General features: G+C 55.1%; 1 protein-coding gene and 1 pseudogene across 2 annotated transcripts; both read right to left on the bottom strand.

The window, feature by feature from the left end:
* Nucleotides 1-2,831: 2,831 nt before the first annotated feature.
* Nucleotides 2,832-6,156, bottom strand: LOC127039752 (monocarboxylate transporter 13-like; annotated as a pseudogene).
* Nucleotides 6,157-6,543: 387 nt separating this feature from the next.
* On the bottom strand, nucleotides 6,544-20,033 carry LOC127039692 (monocarboxylate transporter 13-like). Of its 2 annotated transcripts, none has more exons than XM_050933540.1 (5): nucleotides 20,022-20,033; nucleotides 10,863-11,140; nucleotides 10,501-10,644; nucleotides 8,638-9,405; nucleotides 6,544-7,156 (listed from the first exon to the last, which is right to left on the bottom strand). In XM_050933540.1, exons 2-5 carry the CDS (start codon nucleotides 11,065-11,067, stop codon nucleotides 7,002-7,004), a joined length of 1,272 nt encoding a protein of 423 aa, XP_050789497.1. In that variant the 5' UTR covers nucleotides 11,068-11,140; nucleotides 20,022-20,033; the 3' UTR covers nucleotides 6,544-7,001. The 2 variants fall into 2 exon arrangements, with proteins under 2 accessions (XP_050789497.1, XP_050789496.1); XM_050933539.1 differs by lacking the exon at nucleotides 20,022-20,033 and adding an exon at nucleotides 12,972-13,424.
* Nucleotides 20,034-20,127: the final 94 nt, after the last annotated feature.

The following is a 20,127-nucleotide window of genomic DNA, read 5'->3' as shown; positions in this document are numbered from 1 at the left end:
AGCTGGGGAGAGAACCCAGGAGTCCTGGCTCCAAACCCCCCTACTCTAACCCACCAGTCCCTGTTCCCCTCCCAGAGCCGGGGAGAGAACCCAGGAGTCCTGGCTCCTCCCTGCCCCCCATTCTCCTTCCTTGAAAAGCTAGTTTTTGTCCAGCCCTGTGATCAACGTCTCTGGAGCCTCTTTCAGCCGCTCACCCCGAAACCGCACGTGGGAGTCCAGCCTGGCGCCTCTCAGCCTCCCCGTCTCTACCCTCCAAGGGGCACGTCCACCCGTGGGCCCGGGGCCCCGAGGTAAGCGCGGGTGGAGTTGGGCAGGTGCGGATAAGAAAGGGCGTCTGGCGTCCCCGCACAGGCTCGGCTGCCAGGGTGAGCCTGGTGCCTGCCCTGCGTTTAACACCGAGAGCGTCATTTGCCGGCAGGCTGCACGCGCTGTGTTTTTTCGGGAGGGTCCCCACACACTCAGCTGGAGGAAGAGCGGACCTGAGGTGTGAAAATGGCGTAACCCTCTCAGAAGGGACTGAAGTGACTCCGGATTTAAATTTAGTGACTGAACTGGAGTCACTCTGGATGTACACCGTTGAGAGAACTGGAGTGGCTCGGGATTCACACTGACCTCAGTAGGTGGCCCTTTCTGCACTGCAGTGACACGGGATTTACGCCGGTGGAATTGAGATCAAAGTCCGGCCCTTATAGCTTTTCTTGACTGGAGTGACTCTGCATTTACACCATTGAGTGAATTGGGGTGACTCTGGATTTTTCGCCTTGGTGGTTCTAAGGTCAGTAGCTGGCCCTTTTTTGCACTGCAATGACTCTGGATTTACACCAGTGGAATTGAGATCAAAGTCTGGTCCTTATAGCTTTTATCGATCTGGAGTGACTCTGGATTTACACCATTGAGTGAAGTGGAGTGGCTCTGGATTTGCACCATTGGAACTGAGATGCGAATCTGGCCCTTACACTGAACTCTGGATTTACGCAAGCATCACTGAGCTCAGAGTCTGGTCCTTATACCATTGGCCAAACTGGAGCCACTCTGGATTTACACCATTAACTGAACTGGGGTTACTCTGTATTTACACCACTGGAACTGAGCTCATAAACTAGCCTGCTGTGATTACTCTTCTCCCCCATTTCCAATGTCACTTAATCTCACTCCTCTCTAGGATGTTATTGTCCTGATTTAAGGGTGGACAATTGTCCTGGGACGTTCCCAGAGCCCAGCACCTGTGGTTCCCTTGAGCAGAGGGTGGTCGTACCATGTGGTCCATGTCTCCTCTGTCTTGTTGCATGGAAAGCAACTGCTATTTTCCATTCTCAGCAGGCAGACGAGGTTCTCCTGTCACAGGGGTGGTCTCCATTCTGGTGGGTTTAATTCCCAGCATCCTCTGGGTCACCCGACTGTTTGAGAGGAGAAGCAGTGGAACAGGAAACCTAGAACGCAAAAGAACATGAGTTATACCAATATTTGGGATACCTAGAACCCAGCATGCATCATTTTGTGATACCTACAACGTACTGAGTTGGATTGGACTATAATTTATATCAGGGATTGGCAACCTTTGGCACGTGGCCTGTCAGGGAAATCCGGTTCGCTGTTCCAGGCCAATGGGGGCTGCGTGAAGTGGTGTGGGCTGAAGGTTGTGCTGGTCGCTGCTTCCCACACCCCTCATTGGCCTGAAATGGCAAACCACAGCCAGGGGGAGCTGTGATTGGCCAAACATGTAGACGCTGCAGATAAACAAACCGTGCTGGCTCGCCAGTGGATTCCCCTGTCAGGCCGTGTGCCAAAGGTTGCCGATCTCTGGTTTATATGGTGTGATGCTTCTAGAACATGCCATGTTACACCATTCTAGAACCCAGCGTGGATATTTGTGTTACCTAGAATGTACTGAGCCTGAATATACTATATCTTATGTGATTATGATGCATCTAGAACACAGCATGTTAAGCCTACCTAGAACCCAGAAAGCATCATATTTGTGCTACCTAGGACGTATTAACAAGAGTTGACTGTAGCTCATTCAGACGGCGCTGCCTAGGATTCAGCTAGTTATGGCTACCCAGAACCCAGCATGCAGCCAATGGTAGGTATCTAAAATGCAGCAAGATTGGAACTGCGTCTAAACTGCCATGGGTAAAGTCAGCCAGAACAATGGAGGCTATGGGCTATTCACAACCCAGCAACGTTGTGATTTCTAGAACATAGGCTGGAGTAGTCACCAAGAGAGTTTTTGAGGCTGGAGTTACATGCAGGTTATAGGTTTAGGGCTCCATGGAAAACACAAGTCTACCTAGAACGCAGAGCTGATAGTGATCCAGTTGCCTAGAAAGCTGGATTCAGGAGATGCTCATGACCCACAGGGTTAGAGCTACCTAGAACCTAGGGAATATAGTGTTCCAGCTATCCAGAAAACCAAGTACTGGAGTTGTCCTTAACCAATATGGTTAGAGCTATCTTGAACCCAGGGCTTCTAGTGATCAAATAATCTAGACAGCTGGGATGTGAAGTCAAGTCTCACACATAGGGTTAGAGCTACCTAGAACCTAAGCATGTAACATTCCAGTTCGCCCAGAAAGCCAGGTTCTAGAGCTGCCTACAATGCATAGGGCTAGCACTACCTAGAATGTACAAATTTTGAGGTCTGTGAATGACAAAACCATGGCCCCAGTGGTGACCCCGAAGGTTAGAGGGTGGGTGAAATGGTGCTCAAACTGAAGAGAGCAACTACAATCTGGTTCCCTCTTGCACAGCACCGGAACATCCCTGGCCACTTCACACTGGCTGATCCATGATGTGGAATGAGCAGTCAGGGGATGGGAGGTGCCTGCTGCTTAAAGTAGGGGAAGAAAGGCAAACTTCAAGACCTTACCAGATAACAGGGGGGCAGCCAGAGCCCCAAAACTCTCCAATAGGTTTACAAGCCCAGTAGCTTCTAAGATCTGACCAGTCCTCACAATTTCCACCAGGCTGGAGAATTTCAGTGGCATAACGGCACCGGCTAAGAACCCATAGCTGATGTCAATGCCCATCAGGATGGGGTGGGTGTGCCCAAAGGGAACCAGGAGCAGCGTGACACCTGTCAGGAGGATCCAGAGAGTCAGGCTGTGAAGGAGGTGGAAGGCCCTGTGGGCATCCAGCCATGAGGCAGCCACACAGATCAGTGGCACCCATCATGGACACGAGGCAGGCCGCCTGGTATTCATCAAAGCCCATCTCGCAGGCGTGGGGCACTAGGTGGGAAAAGGGGACAAGATAGCCCAAATTCATCAACAGGCCAGCCACAGCAAAGCTAAACCAAACAGAGAGGACAGCTTCACCAGCCATGACCTCTGTGGGGCTGGTGCCAGAGGCAAGTCCTCTGCTAGGGCCAGCGGGCAGAGGAGGGTGCTACATGCCACAAGATGGAAGGTCGTGCCTGCCATGATCAGGAGCCCTCCGTGCCAGCCAAAGGGGTCCACCAGGAACTGGAAGAGGGGGGCGAAGGCCAGTGAGGACAGCCCGGTTCCAGAGAAGGCCACAGCAGTGTCCAGCACCCTGTGTCATTTGACATAATGGGCAAACAGAAGGGACAAAGACTAGCACGCCACCAAAGCCTTCAAGAGAGGTGAGGAACTGGGCTTACGGGGGTTGGATAGGTGGGCTCTCCTGCTTTGAGTCAGGAGAATGTGCTACCTAGAATGGTTTGAGTCGGAGTTGACTACAGCTTGCATGGATGCATCTAGAATGCACCATGCTGAGCCAGCCTAGGACCCAGCACAAATCCTGTTTGTGCTACCTAGAACGTATTGAGCTGGAGCAGACTAAAGTTTACAGAGCTGGGATGCATCTAAAACACTCTGTGTTAAGACAAACCTAGAACTAGGCATGAATCCTGTCTGTGCTACCCAGAACATATGGAATAAGAGTCAACTACAGCTTGTACAGCTGTCACGCATCTGGAATGGCCCATGTTAAGCCAGCCTAGAACCTATCATGAATCCGGTTTGTGCTACCTGTAACTTATTGAGCTGGAGTAGACTACAGTTTATAGACCTGGGACACATCTAGAATGTACCATGCTATGCCAACCTAGAACCCATCGTGAATCCTGTTTGTGCTACCTAGAACGTCTGGAGCTGGAGTAGAGTACAGCTTAGAGGGCTTGGAGAGGGGGAGAGATAGCTCAGTGGTTTGAGGATTGGCCTGCTAAACCCAGAGTTGTGAGTTTAATCCTTGAGGGGGCCACTTAGGGATCTGGGGCAAAAATCTGTCTGGGGATTGGTCCTGCTTTGATTTGAGCAGGGAGTTGGACTAGATACCTCCTGAGGTTCCTTCCAACTCTGATATTCTATGGTGCATCTGGAGCACGTTGTGTTAAGCAAACCTAGAACTAGACATGACTCCTGTCTGTGCTACCTTGAACCTATTGAATTGGAGTAGACTACAGCTATCATGCATCTGGAATGGCCCATGTTAAGCCAACCTAGAACCCATCGTGAATGCTGTTTGTGCTACCTAAAACATATGGGAATTACACCAAAATGGTTGGTGGATCCGTGTCATCATCACTGTGTGCGTGTGATGAAAAACTTCCCCAAAAGTTCAAACATTCTCATTGTGTCAGGTCCAAATTTCTTTCAACTCTCTTTCCAAACGTGCTCGAAATCAGAACATGCAAAGCTGAGATTGGTTCAGACTTTTTGATGCACCGCAAACTTCGACAAATGTCAGTTTTGACCCAAAATGCATGGCCCTCCTTCCCCCCACATTCCCCGCACACCAAAAACCCTATGTCCTCCCTTGTATTATCCAAACACCAGAGGCTACTGAGGAGGAGGGAGTGGAGCAGAGATTTCACAGCTCGACAGGTGGGGTCAGCCCTTTGTTATAGCAATGGCTGGAGCCTCAAAGCTCTAGATCCTCATGTTGGGATTGAGACTAGGGTTGGCTGATCTAGAACCGGGTTTGCTGTTCTAGAACCTGGTTCTCCAGATCCTTCATTATAGAAGGTTCTAAGCTACAGCCAAGGGCCAGTGAATCCTCACTGTCCGAGCCCAGAGCATCCTTCTGTCCAGGTTTTACCCAGAATACCTTGCTTCCAGGAAGAGGCCTGTGCAATATGCTAGACTCCCATGGTGCACTGAATTACCCAGAAGCCTTTGCTCCCAGCCTTGAGTGAGGATACTCCCAGAGGGCACTGAGGCGCGGGGGGGCCCAGGGCAGGACCTACCTGAGACCAGCCCAATGCTTAGGTACAGGTGGGTCAGGCTGGTGGCGAAGAAAGCCAGGAACATGCCCAGCCCTGAGAGAACACCCTCGGCCACACTCCCCCCATACCGGGTGCTGAGGGCAGTGCCCACCAGACCTGCAGGGGGCAGCAGAGGGATACCGGTTGGGCCCCGTTACCCTGTGATGCAGCTGAGTCTGGGGGAGAAGTGGAGGTATGTGGAGCTCAGAGCATTCTCCTCTCCTGGAGGATGGTGCAGGAAGCAGGTTTGGGAGAATCCCAGCAAAAACAGCCGCCCCGCACCAGAGCTGGCTGCATCTCAGCGCCGGGCGAGGGGTCCCTGGGTAACCAGCCACCCCACCCCAGAGGTGGCCGCATCTCAGCACCGGGCGAGGGGTCCCTGGATAACCAGCTGCCCCACCAGGCGAGGGATGAGACGTTCTGCCTAAGAGGGTAGGGAGAAGGCCGGCGAGTTGATACTCACTAGCAAACAGCAGGACGGCGATCGTGATGGACGTAACCCAGGACACAGGCCCCACCAGCTCTCCAAAGTGCCCCCCCAAACTCCACAAAGAAGACCCCCCAAAGGAGCAGATCACCCCAAAAATCAGCCCCGACTCCAGGAAGCCTGCCAGTGCCACCAGCCAGCCCCATCCCCCGTTGTGGGAGCTCCAAGAGGATGGGGGGGCTCCATGAAGATTCAGTGCAGCACGCCGGAGGTGAGTCTGGCATAATCAGTTGCCTCGCTCCTCCCCAGAGGGGGTAACCCCTCGATGCTGGGTGAGTGATCTCTGTGCAGCCTTGCCATGCGGCTGGTCAATGTGCTCCACCCCAGAGGTGACCGCTGTTAAAGCCACGATGAACGATCCCCGGGCAGCGCAGCCGTGAATCAGCAGCCCTGCCCTATGACATAGATGGCTGCATCCCAGTGCTGGGTGACCGAGCGCCATGTGTCATGAAAGCCCCTTGGAAAAGAGCTACAGGCACAACTTGTGGGCCGGGGGTGGGGGTTGGAACCACCCAATCCCGTTGGCCTGGGAGATCAGCCATTCAGGGTTTGCGGTTCCAGGGGAAGGCATCTGAGCTAGTCCAGGCATTACATTTCTGCCATCAACAACCAGTTGTCTGAGCTAGAGACCCTCCCAGAGCTGTAGGGGGTCTGAGCTACAGAGCTTTGCTGTGTGTCCCTCTTCCCCACTTTCTGTGTTTTCCAATCTCCCCCTAAATCAACAGGGTTCTAGCTACTAATGCCCGGAACATGCCCTGAAAGTTTGGAACCGATCGGCCGGGGCGTCCGGTCGCGATTGCGTTACGCACAGACAGACAGAGAAACGCAGTCAAGGGGAGGAGACGATCTTCACTAGCTGGGCCAATCAAGTACAAATTTTTTCACGGGGAGGGCAATTAACCAGTGGGGCCAATTTCCCCTAGAGTGGTGGCGTCTTCTCCATCATGCGTGTCCTTTTCAATCGAGACCGAAAGCTACCCGCTAGCTCGACCACCAGTTATGGGCCGGAGTTCTCTGGGCTGTGCAGAAGGTCAGACTAGGGGACCATTGGGGTCCTTTCTAGCCTGAAAGATCTAGGATGCTCTGGATACCAGCTTGCAAAGAGGAGTGGATCTGGACTGGGTAGCTCCCTCCTTCCGTCTCTTATGCATCCTCCAACCTTACGATGGTCAGCGAAGAAGAAGACACATATCAGCTGGATTGGTATACTTGATGCTCTGCTCCCTGCTGACTTCTCACTTCCGATCTGGCTCTCTGGGACAACCCCCCCGCCCAGGAGCTAAAGTCTCAGGGGTCCCCCATGGTCTCTTCCTCAGTTGTCGAGTCCATGGAGCAGGAGAAATAATTTGGCAGGGCAAAAAGGAGCAAACTTCCAGCGAGGAGGAAAGCCCCTGCTACAATGAAAGAGGCTGTGTAGTCCCCAGTCACGTCCCGCAGCCAACCTAGAACATACAATGCTTTGGGTTACCAAGAGCGTACTGCATGTGTCACCTAGAACCCAGAGTATCTAATTATTTAGACATCCTAGAACAGACAATTATTTGCATGATCTAGAATGCACTACATGTTACCTGAAACCCATAATATCTAATTCTCTAAACATCCCAGAACATATATGGCTTTGAGTTATCTAGCGCATACAATGTGCATTACCTAGAACCCAAAATGTCTCATTGCCTAGACATCCTGCACAAATTATCTAGGAAGTACTGTAGTGTCACCTAAATCACAGAACACCTTGCTATCTAGACAGACTAGAAGGTACGAAGTGATGGTTTACCTAGAAAGTACTGGAAGGGCTACCTAGAACCCCAAAGCCTGATGGTTTTGACAGCCTAGAACATATCTGCTTGACAGTCTCATGGGACTATGGAGACCACAGTCATGGATTATCTCAAACACATTTTCAGTGATACTTAGACTTCAGAACACCATATTCTGTATAGTCTCCTGTTTTATACTTAGATGATAAGGGCTTTCGGGGAGGGACCATCTTTGGATTCTATACTGCACCTAGCACAATCGAGTTCCAGTCCATGACAAGGGCTCCTGTCTCAACAGTAATCAAAACAATCACTAATAATGTTCTAGCTACCTAGCCTACATCAGGCATTAGCCTACATGATTTCAGGCTAGATAGGTCCACACAGTTTTATTGGCTACCTAGAACCCATACTTAGAACCCAGAATGCTACAATTTAGTTCTCAGGATTGGAGTCATCTATAGATCATAAGATTAGGGCTTTTCAGAGTTGGTAGAGCTACCTAAAACCCAGAATGCCACAGCCTAACTCCCCGGATTGGTACCCCTTTTTGACCATATTCCTAGTGCTAGTTAGACAATGGGAGGTTTGGGGTGACCTAGAACATGTTACTCAACTACAACCCAGGTCTTCCGAGTCCCAGGCCAGGACCTTGTTTTGGGGGAAGGTTTAACTCTGGGGGTTACCTGTAATTAATGGGTCGCCTTCCTTCTTGTTTCCCTCCCTCCCCGCAGCCCTCTCTATGACGCTAGATCAATGAATTCATGGAAGAAAGGCTTAGAATTCGTGGGGGGGGGTCCACACCACACAAGACTGGAAGTGGGGGACGGTGGCCCAGTAGGGATTCTAGAGGGTAGTCCATAGTTGCTCCCTGGGAGGAGGGAATTGGAAGGCTGGCGAACCCAGAGACAGGGGAGAGGGGGAAGCCAGGACCTAGGGCAGTGACTGGAGAGCCTATGAGCTGGAACTCGCCGGGTTCCCCTACCAGCCCCTGGGGATGTGGCAGAGACCAGGCAAAGCACATTGGGCCACCTGAGACCACTTGTCAGGAAAGACTTTTATCTGCCTCCTTCCTCAGTTTCTCCTAGTAGAAACCATCCCAAATATGGGGTCCAAAAGGGACGGGGGAGCATGGGAGGAAAGGGAACCTGGTTCCTTACCGGACAGAGGGGCCCCCACGAGGGAGCCAGCGCTTTCCATCATTTGCATGAGCCCAATCCCCTCCATGATGTGTCCCGTTCCCACGATCTCCGCCATGCCGGAGAACTGGAGGGGCACCAGGGCGCCGGCGCAGAAGCCGTAGCAGATGCAGAGGCCCATCAGGAGGGAGTAGATCTGCCCCAGCGGCAGCAGCAGCATGGAGAGGCCCGTCAGGACAGTCCAGACGGTCAGGCTGTGGACCAGGCGGACGGCGAGGCGGTCGGCCAGCCAGCCGCCCGCCACGCGGCCGCACAGGTCAGCCACGGCGGCCGAGGACAGGAGGAAGGCGGCTCGATATTCATCAAAGCCCAGCTCCCGGGCGTGGGGCACCAGATGGACGTAGGGTACGTAGTAGCCGGCGTCCACCAGAACAAAGGCTGCAGCAAACAGGAGGAAGGGCCTGTGGCAGGCCAGGCGTGGCCGGCAAAGGGATGAAAAGGCTGGCAGTCGCAGCCACCCCGCCTCCGGCACGGATGTCTCCTTGCCTTCTGGCTCCAACGGCCGCAGCAGGGCCCCGGCGGCCACCAGGTTGAAGGAGATGCCAGCCACCACCAGGAGGGCCCCCCGCCAGGCGTAGGTGTCCACCAGCAGCTGGAAGAGTGGGGAGAAGGCGAAGGAAGCCAGGCCTGCCCCCGAGACAGCCAGGCCGGTGGCGAAGGTCCGCCGCTTGGCGAAGTACCGGGCCACAGAAGCCACAGAAGGGGTGAAGACCAAGGCCCAGCCCAGCCCTGTGGGGGGGGAGGGAAGGGGGAAGGAAAGGGAACAGGTGACCAAAACCAGGCAGGGTGGGTCTGATCTGTGGGTGGAGCAGGTGGGACACCGGGCTGAATGGAGCATTCTAGATAATGCAAAGCATTGTATGTTCTAGGATGTCTAAGCAATTAGATACTCTGGGGTCTAGGTGGCACATGTCATATGTTCTAGGTAACCCAAAGCGTTGTATGTTCTAGGATGTCTAAACAATTAGATACTCTGGGGGCTAGGTGACACATGCCGTATGTTCTAGGTAACCCAAAGCACTATATGTTTTAGGTTGACTGTGGGACATGACTGGAGAAAGAGCCATTGTCTGGGGGGGGGGTCTAGCCCTTTCGCGTCTGGGGTGGGGGTGGGAGGGTCGTTAGCAATTAGAAACACATCATCTCAAGCCATGCTGTCTGGGTCTGGGATGGGGGGAGAACTCCTGGTGAGGCCTGCGTGTGGAGGGATCTAGGTGTTGGCTGCCACAGTGCTGGGTTCTAGATCATTGCTCTGTCCTCTCTCCAGCTCGCCTGAGCTGGGGCGGGGAAGGGACTGGGTGAAATGGGCTGGCCTGAGCTAGGCAGAAAATTGAGCTAGCGATGATCTAGGCCACACTCATGAGCATGAAGATCTGGGCTACAGCAACTATGGATGATCCAGGGCACAGGGTTCTAGATCTCGGAAGGGGCAGCAAGAGTTTCGGCCATGAGCACCACACGGCTCAAGAACCACGGCCCTGGGAGGTGTGGGGGATTTTCCACTGCTTAGCGTGCCATGGTCTAGCTCAACCACCAGATATGGGCTGGAAGGAAGAGTAGGCAGGAGGGATGGTCACCTCCTGGTCTTAATGCCTAGGACCCATCTGGGAGGAGGAATCGCTGGAGAACCCTAAAAGAGTCACCACCCACCAGGAACCTAACCCGAGGACCCAGATGCCAGGATTTTACCCAGGAGCCCCTGCTCTCTGGGCCACTATACCTAGACAATGGTGCACTAGGTTACCCAGAAGCCCTTGCTCCCAACCTTGAGCGAGGATACTCCCAGGGTGCACCGAGGCAGGGGGAGCTCAGGGAGGGACCTACCTGAGAGCAGCCCGATGCTCAGATACAGGTGGGTCAGGCTGGTGGCGAAGGAAGCCAGGATCATGCCCAGCCCCGAGAGGAAGCCCCCGGCCATCACCACGGGGCGCGCGCCGTACTGCGTGCTGAGGGCGCTGCCCACCGGACCTGCAGGGGACGGCAGAGCGACATCGGTTGGGCCCTTGTTAACCTGCGATGCAGCTGAGTCTGGGGGAGGAGTGCACTTTGGGGGGAGCTCGGGGCCTCCCCCAGCAGGGGGCACTTTGGGGAGTGCTGGTGGGAGGAGGGGGGTGTCCCGGCTACTCCACTTCTGGGCCTGAGATCGTAGCCCCCTTCTCCCCACCCGGCCGGCGTCCCTCACTCACCCCCTAGCTGCAGCACCGCGATCCCGATGGAGGTCACCCAGGAGACGCGCCCCGCCAGCTCCCCGAAGCACCCCACAAACTCCATGAAGAAGACGCCGAAGGAGCGGATCACCCCGAAAACCAGCGCTGATTGGAGGAAGCCGGCCAGCACCACCATCCAGCCCCAGCCCCCGTCAGGGGGCTCAGGGTGCATGGGGTCTGCCATGGGGTCCCCCGTCGCTGTTCCCTGGAGACGGGAGATCAGAGGTCGGGCGGGCAGGGGGAGTGGAAAAACAAACCTGTTGGAGGGAAAGAGACGAGGGTCAGTCCATGAACTTTTATGCTGTGAGTTCTCTGGTGAGCTAATCCTCAATTCCTGAGACGCTGCTGGGGAAACTGAGGCACAGGGAGATGAAGGCTCCTGACAGCAACTCACCAGCACAGCTGACGACACAATGCAGGAGTGCTGGCTTCTAACCTCCTCCCCTGCCCCACTACACCCCCCCACTCCTCTCCGGGTTACAATCCAGGAGTCCTGGCTCCCAGCACACACACCCCGTACTCTCACCACTACACCCCACTCCCCTTCTGGAGTCCTGGCTTCCAGCTTCCCCTGTTCTAACCATCAGACCGAGCTCCCCTCCCAGAGCCAGGGAGAGAACCCAGGAGTCCTGGCTCCCAGCTCCCTTCTCTAACCCACCAGCCCCCACTCCCCTCCCAGAGGTGGGGAGAGAACCCAGGAGTCCTGGCTCCCAGCTCCCTACTCTTACCCACCAGCCCCCACTCCCCTCCCAGAGCCGGGGAGAGAACCCAGGAGTCTGGGCTCCCAGCCCCTCCTGCTCTAACCCACCAGGCCCCACTCCCCTCCCAGACCCAGGGAGAGAACCCAGGAGTCCTGGCTCCCAGCTACCTCTGGGTCTGCGCTGAGCTCTGAGAGTCCTAGGACAGGCTGGGGGCTGGGGGCTGCAGGCCGTGTCCAAGGGGGGGGGGACTCAGATCACACGGCATGTGGGGGGGACAAAGTCCACTTTGTGTCCTCAAGAATTCCCTCCCCCACCGCCCAGCCAGGCCACCAGCTCCTTCCCCCTCCCCCTTCGCAGTAAGGCAGCGGTTCTCAAAGGGTGGGTGGGGACCCCCATTTCAATGGGGTCACTGGAGCTGGTGGAGAATTGCTGGGGCCCTGGGGCCGAGGCCTGAGCCCCATCGCCCGGGGCCAAAGCTCTAGGGCTTCTGCTTTGTTCCTCTGCCTGGGGTTAGAGCGGAGGGGGTGGGTGCTGGGAGCCAGGACTCCTGGGTTCTCTCCCCGGCTCTGGGAGGGGAGTGGGGGCTGGTGGATCAGAGCAGGGGGTGCTGGGAGCCAGGACTCCTGGGTTCTCTCCCCGGCACTGGGAGGGGAGTGGGGGCTGGTGGGTTAGAGCAGGTGGGGCTGGAAGCCAGGACTCCTGGGTTCTCTCCCCGGCACTGGGAGAGGAGTGGGGGCTAGTGGTTAAAACAGGGGGTGCTGAGATCTCATCTGCTCTTTCGTTACCCAGTTTTGTGAGATCCTTTTGTGACTCTTCGCAGTCGGCTTTGGACTTAATTATCTTCAGTAGTTTTGCATCATCTGCCAGTGTTGCCACCTCACTATTTACCCCTTTTTCCAGATCCTTTATGAGTCCGTTCAATAGGACCAGGCCCAGTACAGACACCACTCGTCACCTCTCTCCGCTCTGAAATCCGGCCATTTATTTCCACCCGTTGTTTCCTGTCTTTTAACTGGTCACCGACCCCTGAGAGCACCTTCCTTCTTATCCCGTGGCTGTTTACTTTGCGTAAGAGCCTTTGGCGAGGAACCTTGTCAGAGGCTTTCTGAAAATCTAAGTACACTAGATCCACCAGATCCCCCTTGGTCCACAGGCTTGTCGACCCCCTCAAAGAATCCTAGTAGATTGGCGAGGCGTGATTTTCCTTTACCAAAACCAGCTTGACTCTGCCCCAACTAATCGTGTTCATCTCTGCGTCTGATCATTCGGTTCTTTGCAAGAGTTTCAACCAGTTTGCCCAGTACTGAAATTAGGCTTAACGGCCTGGAATTGCCGGGATCACCTCTGTTCCCTGATGTTTAGATTATGTATTAATTACATTGATTACTTAAAAATCTCACTGGACACCAGGGCGAGATGTTTCCACAGCTTCCACCTTCCTGGGTTTGACCTCGGAGCATCCAGCATCCCCCGTCCCCCCGCAGTGAATCCACACAGGTGGGGTTTTGGGGGAGCCAGAGGGCCCTGCACCCCAACTCCGCAGTCAGACGTGACTCTCAGCCAGCCGGTAAAACGGGAGGTTATTAGTCGGCAGGAACATAACGAGAACAGAACTTGTTAGCACAGAAATCAGTGACTTTCAACCACATCCATTTTGGAGGAATCCCGGGCCAGAGGCCCTGGACTCCCCCTCTTCCAGTCCCCCCAAAGCAGACTGCCCGGCTTCCAGCAAGCTGACCTCAGACATTCCCATTGTGTCTCCTCCTTGTCATTGTCTCGCTTTCTAGGCACAATGTCACCTGGTCACACACCCCTCCTGCGTCTCAGGTTACATCTGGCAGCCTCAGCAAATGTTACACACCCAATTCCCACCACCTCAGCACTGGTGCAGAACAGAGGGAAACTGAGGCACACACCGTCTTAATACAGGACAGTAAGACTCACATGCAACATAACAAGGTGCATAAAACCCCACGTTGTTACCTCTCTCCCCTCCTCTGAGACCAAACTGAGCGGGGGTCACTTTAGCCAGGGGCCTGGGGAAGTTCAGGGCCCCCCCTCTCCAGGACAAAGCATTGGCTATAATGTTGGCCCTCCCCTTAACGTGGGCCACCTCCATGTCGTAATCCTGGGAGGGACAGAGTTCACCTCAGGAGCTTGGCATTGACCTGATTCATCTGGCGTAGCCACGTCACGGGTGAGTGGTCGGTGCACACAGCGAAGTGCCACCCAGATAGATCCAGCTGCAGCTTTTTAAGGGCCCATCCCAGAGCCAGGCCTCCCTTCTCCATGGCCGCGTAGTTCTGCTCCCGGGAGAGCAGCTTCTTGTTCAGATACGCGGTGGGGTGTCTCTCCCCCTTTTCCTCCTCCTGCATCAACACCGCCCCCAGTCCCGTGTCCGAGGTGACACCTCTGCCATCCCCACCTTGCACGTCCCGGCTTTCAGAGTCAGACCTGCATCCCAGAGCCGGCCCAGCACCTGTTTAACCTGGGACACGTGGTCTTCCCAGGTCTGGCTAAAAACGTAGATATCATCAATATGCACCGGGGCGAAACTCCCCGTCCCCTGGAGGAACTGGTCCACAAGGTGGCAGGTGCCCCGTTGAGGCCAAAAGGCAGGACCAGGAACTCACAGAGCCTCAGAGGGGTGATCAGTCGGGCACCCGGATCCAAATGCATTTGCCAGTAGCCCTTGGTGAGATCCACAGCTTGTCCAGGAGCCTATCAGGCCTAGATATGGGCAGGCACCGGACACGGTGGTGGCATTGCTTCCGATAGTCCTCACAGAACCAGATCGACCCGTCCTTGGGAACCAGCGCCACGGGAGAGACCCAGGAGCTGGCAGACGGCTGGATCACCTCTAAAGCCAGCAAGGCTCTGACCTCTCTCTTCAGGTCCTGGGCTGTTTTCCCCCATGACTCTGAATGGGGAACATCTTCCAGGAGGGTGGGCTCCCATCTCCACCCGCTGGAGAACCAGGTTAGTGAGCCCAGGCTGGTTGGAGAACAGCTGCTAGTAGGAACCCAGCACCTCTCTGATCTCAGCCTGCCGGGCCGGGGTTAGCTGCTCAGAGAGGAGAATTGATTCCAGCGAGGGGCCGGCTTCTGTCTCAGGAAATAGATTCACCAGGAGATTTTCCCCTTCTCCTCTCGCTGGCCACACGCGGCCAGGACCGAATTCTCCCTGGCAAAATACGGCTCCATCATGTTGACCTGGTCCCCTCGGTGGCTCAGTTCCACCTCATGCCGCTGTGAGATGACCTTAAAGGGCCCATCTGTGACATTACACGCCATATTTTTCATCGTAATCATAGGGTTCCCTAGGGAGGTGGTGGAATCTCCGTCAAGCCGAGCCTTAAAAACCTCTAAGGTTTTGGGATGATTTAGTTGGGGGTTGGTCCTGCTTTGAGCAGGGGGTTGGACTAGATACTTCCTGAGGTCCCTTGCAACCCAAATCTTCTATGGTTCTATGATAACGTATCTTATGCGAGACAGGTCATGTGAGGGATCATCGGAAAGGCTGTGATTTACTGAATACGATGACCCTATTGGGACGCACATGTCATTTTTGTATCTGAAGTTAGGAATATTGACAATAGGGGACAGGAGCAGTGATGGGGTGACCAGACGGCAAGTGTGAAAAATCGGGACAGGGGATGGGGCGGTAATAGGACCCTATATAAGAAAAAGACCCTGAAATCAGGACTGTCCCTATAAAATTGGGATATCTGGTCACCCCAAGCAGCGAATCTCTCACCGGGGAGTCTTCCTGAGGAGGCTACAAACACCTCCTGACTCACGGCTGCTTGGCCATGTGATCAGGTCACCTGGGGCCGGACTCCATCTTGGAATACCAGTGTTTTTCCACGGACTTGCGTGGGAACCAAACTTTGAAACAATGGGCTCCCCCCGCTCCCAGGCAAAAGCTTTTTAAGGCAGGGAAGTGACCTCCTCATGGTTCTTCACTGACTCCCCACCCCAGGGGACTCTTGAAAACAGCCGAGGAACAAAGATTGACCTGGGGAAAGTGCTGGACCGAGGCAAAAGGGGTTTTTTAGCATGTGAATGGTGCTTGAAAGAGCAAAGTGCTGGTGGGTCAGGGGTGGGGGGGCTCAGTTCCAGCTGGCACCCTCGGGAGGGGAACCCATCACACTGTCCCACACAGCTTGTACTTCGTTTTTTTCTCATGGGGATGAGAACTATCAACTGGTTCCCGGTGTCAGAGGATCTTCTGCTCCCCTGGGCTCTGGTGAGGTTCTCCCTGGCCAAGCCCATGGGTTTGGCGAGCTTTTCCCAGAAAGTCAATACGCACCCCACCACTGATTCTCCGTAGGGGGGAGGCCTTCCCCTCCCAGTCATCCCTCCCCAAGCATCACCGAGTCCCCGGGCGATGCTCTGGATCTGCTCCCTATGAAGCCAGGCAGGACTCTGGGGGAGTCTGAACTGCCTCCAGGGCAAGTTTACACAGCTTCCATCTTTCTGGGTCTGACCTCGGAGCATCCAGCATCCCCTTCCACGCCGTGTGCTTCCCGAAGCGAGTCCGCCCAGGCGGCGCCCTGGGGGAGCCAGAGGGCCCTGCCCCCCAACTCCGCAGCCAGACGTGACTCTCAGCCAGCTGGTAAAACAGAAGGTTTATTAGCCGACAGGAACACAATCCAGACCAGAGCTTGTAGGTACAGAGAACAGGACCCCCTCGGTCAGGTCCATCGTGGGGGGCAGGGAGCCAGACCCGGTTCTAGCCCCCCTCCATTTCCCAGCCAGCTCCAAATTGAAACTCTCCAGCCCCTCCTCTGACTTTCTCTTTCCTGGGCCAGGAGGCCACCTGGTCTCTGTTCTCCAACACCTTCAGTTGGTACCTTTGCAGAGGAGGGGCCCAGGCCATCAGGAGACAGGGCATCGGCCGTTCTCTGTGCAGACACCATCACACTAGGCCCCAAGGGCTCTGCAACAATCACACCCCCTTATCCCACCACCTAGAAACTTAAGAACTGCATAGGGGAAACTGAGGCACCCACACAGTATTCAGAGAGAACATTAAGAACATTCCCACTTCGTCACACCCAAGTCCAGGGATCCCTTTATCTCCTCCCCTACAGCAACTCAAACGGGGAGAACGCTGTAGATTCCTGGGGCACTTCCCTATATGGGAATAGCAGGTGGGGTAAATACTTGCCCCAGTCCTGTGGGTGCTGGTCTGTAAAGGTTTTCAGCATCCTCTTTAGGGTCCTCTTGAATCTCTCCACCAGCCTGTTGGCCTGAGGGTGGTACATTGATGCCCACGTGTGCCGGACCCCTCACTTCTCCCACAAGCACTGGAGCAGGGTTGACATGAGGTTGGAGCCCTGGTCTGTAAGGACCTCCTTGGGGGAACCCCCACGCGGCTGAAAACAGTCAGCAGCGCGTCGGCCACAGTGGCTGTCTCGGTCGAGGACAGAGCCACTGCCTTGGTCGGGGTAGTGAGCAGCGAAATCCAGCCCCGCCAGGATGTCTTTCTTCCCCAACCGGGTCACTGCGCCGAGGGGCCCCACCGTGTGCATGGCCTGGAATTCAGTGGCTGGGGAAGGGATGGGGACCGGCCCTCTTCTAGCAGCTGAGGTGTGAAAACTGAAGAGGTCTTAGAAGATGCTGATCTCTCATCGGGGAGCCTTCCTGGGGACACTACGAACCAACCCGTAACTCATGGAGGTTATGGCCCTACATGTAACCCATCACCTGGTATTCTCCATCAGAGTGTTTTTCCACTGACCAGCGTGAGAGCTAAAAAGTTGGAGACGGTATGATTTTGGGCTGACCCTCCAGAGCCAGGGAGAGGAAGTGCGGCTGAAGGGCTGGTTAATGAAGATACCCCCAAACTATCATTAAGGGAGCCCCAAGGTAAGGGTGAAGAAGGGAGAAGCAGGAGAGCTATGGGGAAGTGGCCCAGGGAAATGGGCAGTGAAAGGTCGGCTGCCAACAGTTGCTACCATGAGGGTCCCTGGGCCGGAACCCGGAGTACAGGGTGGGCCCGGGATCCCCCCAACCCACCACAACAGGAACATCTCCTGGGAGGGGAAATCAGGCCCCTGTCAGGACAGGAGGCGAAACTGTTCTGAAATAAGCCCCCCAGGACAACAGAGACTGGGGGAGTTCTCTCTCCAACCTCCTTGCTGGCCTATGATGAACAGGGCTCAGTAGACTAACCCTGGCCCGAGAGTCACAGTGAGCCACTCAGGGAAACTGAGGCACACCCAGTCTTGGTATAGGACAGTAAGTCTCACATGCCACATAACCAGGTGAAAAGCCTCACTTGGTCACACCATGCCGGGGTGCGCTGTTAAGTTTCTGAATTTGGGGAAAGCCCACTTGCTTTAACACATCCTCCATGTTAAAGGGCGCAGCCCGACACGGACCTTATGTTGTACCTCTTCAGCCTCTAGGTGAAAAGTCCCAAACATATGTAGGGTAACGTCACCTTAGCTCAGCGTATGGGGTGTGGCCTTCGGGTCCCTTCTGCTATAGCCAAAATATACTCAAATATAAACCTAGAATAATCAAACCCATAAGAAACGATAGATATATAAGCAAGGATATATCCCATGTACCTGTTATATGCGTCAGTTCGTTGCCAGGACACTTATGTGGTTGACATGTCCCTGTGGCCAGAACTTCCCCGTAAATCATATTTCCAGCTCCCCGAATATTCAGGGGGATTCCCGTGGGGCTGTTTATCGGTGCACAGTCTAAGCCCCAAGCCTTCTGCTGACTTGCAGGAATGAGTTTTTTCAGACGTTTGGGTGAAGCCCATCTGGTCCCAGTGATTTACTGCTGTTCAGTTCATCAATTTGGTCCGAAACTTCCTCTCACGACCCCTCGATCCGGGACAGTTCCTCAGCTCCGTCACCTAAACAGAAGGGCTCCGGTTTGGGAATCGCCCGCCCGTCCTTGGCTGGGAAGAGCGACGCAAAGAATTTCATTTCTCCGCAATGTTGTCCTTGAGTGGTCCGTCAGCACCTCACTTGGCCAGGGCCCCACCAGTCGCTTAGCTGGCTTCTGATGCACTTCACCCATCGTTTTTTTTTGCTGTTACTGTTTGAGGCTTTGGTTCCCTGTGCTAGATTCCTTTGGGATCTTCCTAATTGTGTTTTTATCCAGAGTTTATGCTCCTTTCTATTTTCCTAGCTAGGATTTAACATCCACTTTTTAAAGGACGCCTTTTCATCTCTCGCGGCTTCTCTTACTTGGTTGTTCAACCAGTGCGGCACGTTTTTGGTCCTTCCTGCTGTGTTGTTTTTTTTTAATTTGGGGGTATGCATATCAATGGTGTTTTTAAAAGGGTTCCATGCTGTTTCCAGGTATCCCTGTATAATGGGCTGCCCCACCCCAGAGGTGGCCGCATCTCAGTGCCAGCCAAGAGGTTCCTGGGTAAACGGCCCCCCCACCCCAGAGGTGGCTGCATGTCAGCATCAGGCGAGGCATCCCTGGGTAATTGGCCGCCCTGCCCCAGAGGTGGCCACAACTCAGCACCGGGCAAGGAGTCCCTGGGTAACCAGCCCCATTCCAGAGGTGGCTGCCCCGACCTAGAGGTGGCCGCATCTCAGGGCCGGGCGAGACCATGTGTAACCAGCCCCACTCCAGAGGTGGCTGCATCTCAGCGCCGGGTGAGGGGTCCCTGGGTAACTGGCCACCCTGCCCCAGAGGTGGCTGCATATCAGCGCCGGGCGACACGTCCCTGTGTAACCAGCTGCCCCGCCCCAGAGGTGGCCACATCTCAGCACTGGGTGAGGGATCCCTGTATAACCAGCTGCCTCCAAAGAGCTTGGGAAAAGCTGGATTACAAAGGGTCTGTGCAACATTGCAGGCAATGGACAGGTGCCAGAATCACAGGGGGAGCCCAGGCCAAACTATTTCTAGGACAGGATGGTTCCTGCTCTGCCAGAAAAGTCGGTAACTGTCTGCTTTGTGCTCAGAACCTCTGACCCCCTGGTTCCAGGAGGCAGGGCTGGTGATTAGAGGAGTGGGGCTGGGAGTCAGGACTCCTGGGTTCTTTCCCCGGCTCTGCGAAGGCAGTGGGGGCTGGTGGGTTACAGTAGGGGAGGCTAGGAGCCAGGACTCCTGGGTTCTCTCCCTGGGTCTGGGAGGGGAGTGGGGGCTGGTGGGTTAGAGCGGGGGGGCTGGGAGCCAGGACTCCTGGGCTCTCCCCCCGGCTCTGGGAGGGGAGTGGGGGCTGGTGGTCAGAGCAGGGGGGCTGGGAGCCAGGATTCCTGGGTTCTCTCCCCAGTTCTGGGAGGGGAGTGGGGGCTGGTGGGTTAGAGCAGGGGGGGTTGGGAGCCAGGACTCCTGGATCCCATCATCACCACGTCTGCCCTGTACTTGAATTAATCCCTTTTCTTTGTCCTTTCCCCCCTCAACTCTGCAACCCCCCTCACAAGCTGTTTTGCCCAATCCCTGGAGAAACCTACCTTGTTAATCCTCCCTCTCCTCAGCCGACGTTAATATTTATCCTCCCTGCCCGTTCCCTCCCGCCCCACCGTGAAGACACCTGTTCATTTCAATCCCTCGAAACTC

The sequence above is a fragment of the Gopherus flavomarginatus genome, chromosome 23 (genome assembly GCF_025201925.1).
Source record: "Gopherus flavomarginatus isolate rGopFla2 chromosome 23, rGopFla2.mat.asm, whole genome shotgun sequence".
NCBI lineage: Eukaryota > Metazoa > Chordata > Testudines > Testudinidae > Gopherus > Gopherus flavomarginatus.
Note: the sequence above shows the minus strand (reverse complement) of the source record. Positions and strands in the feature narration are given on the sequence as shown.

Excerpts from the sequence above, each read along its gene's own strand:
- LOC127039692 (XM_050933539.1), bottom strand. The coding sequence starts at position 13,051 with ATGCTGGATGCTCCGAGGTCAAACCCAGGAAGGTGGAAGCTGTGGAAA. Across the intron at positions 10,645-10,862 it reads CGCGGTGCTGCAGCTAGGGG|GTCCGGTGGGCAGCGCCCTC; the intron begins GTGAGTGAGGGA and ends CGTCCCCTGCAG. Across the intron at positions 9,406-10,500 it reads GAGCATCGGGCTGCTCTCAG|GGCTGGGCTGGGCCTTGGTC; the intron begins GTAGGTCCCTCC and ends CCCCCCCCACAG.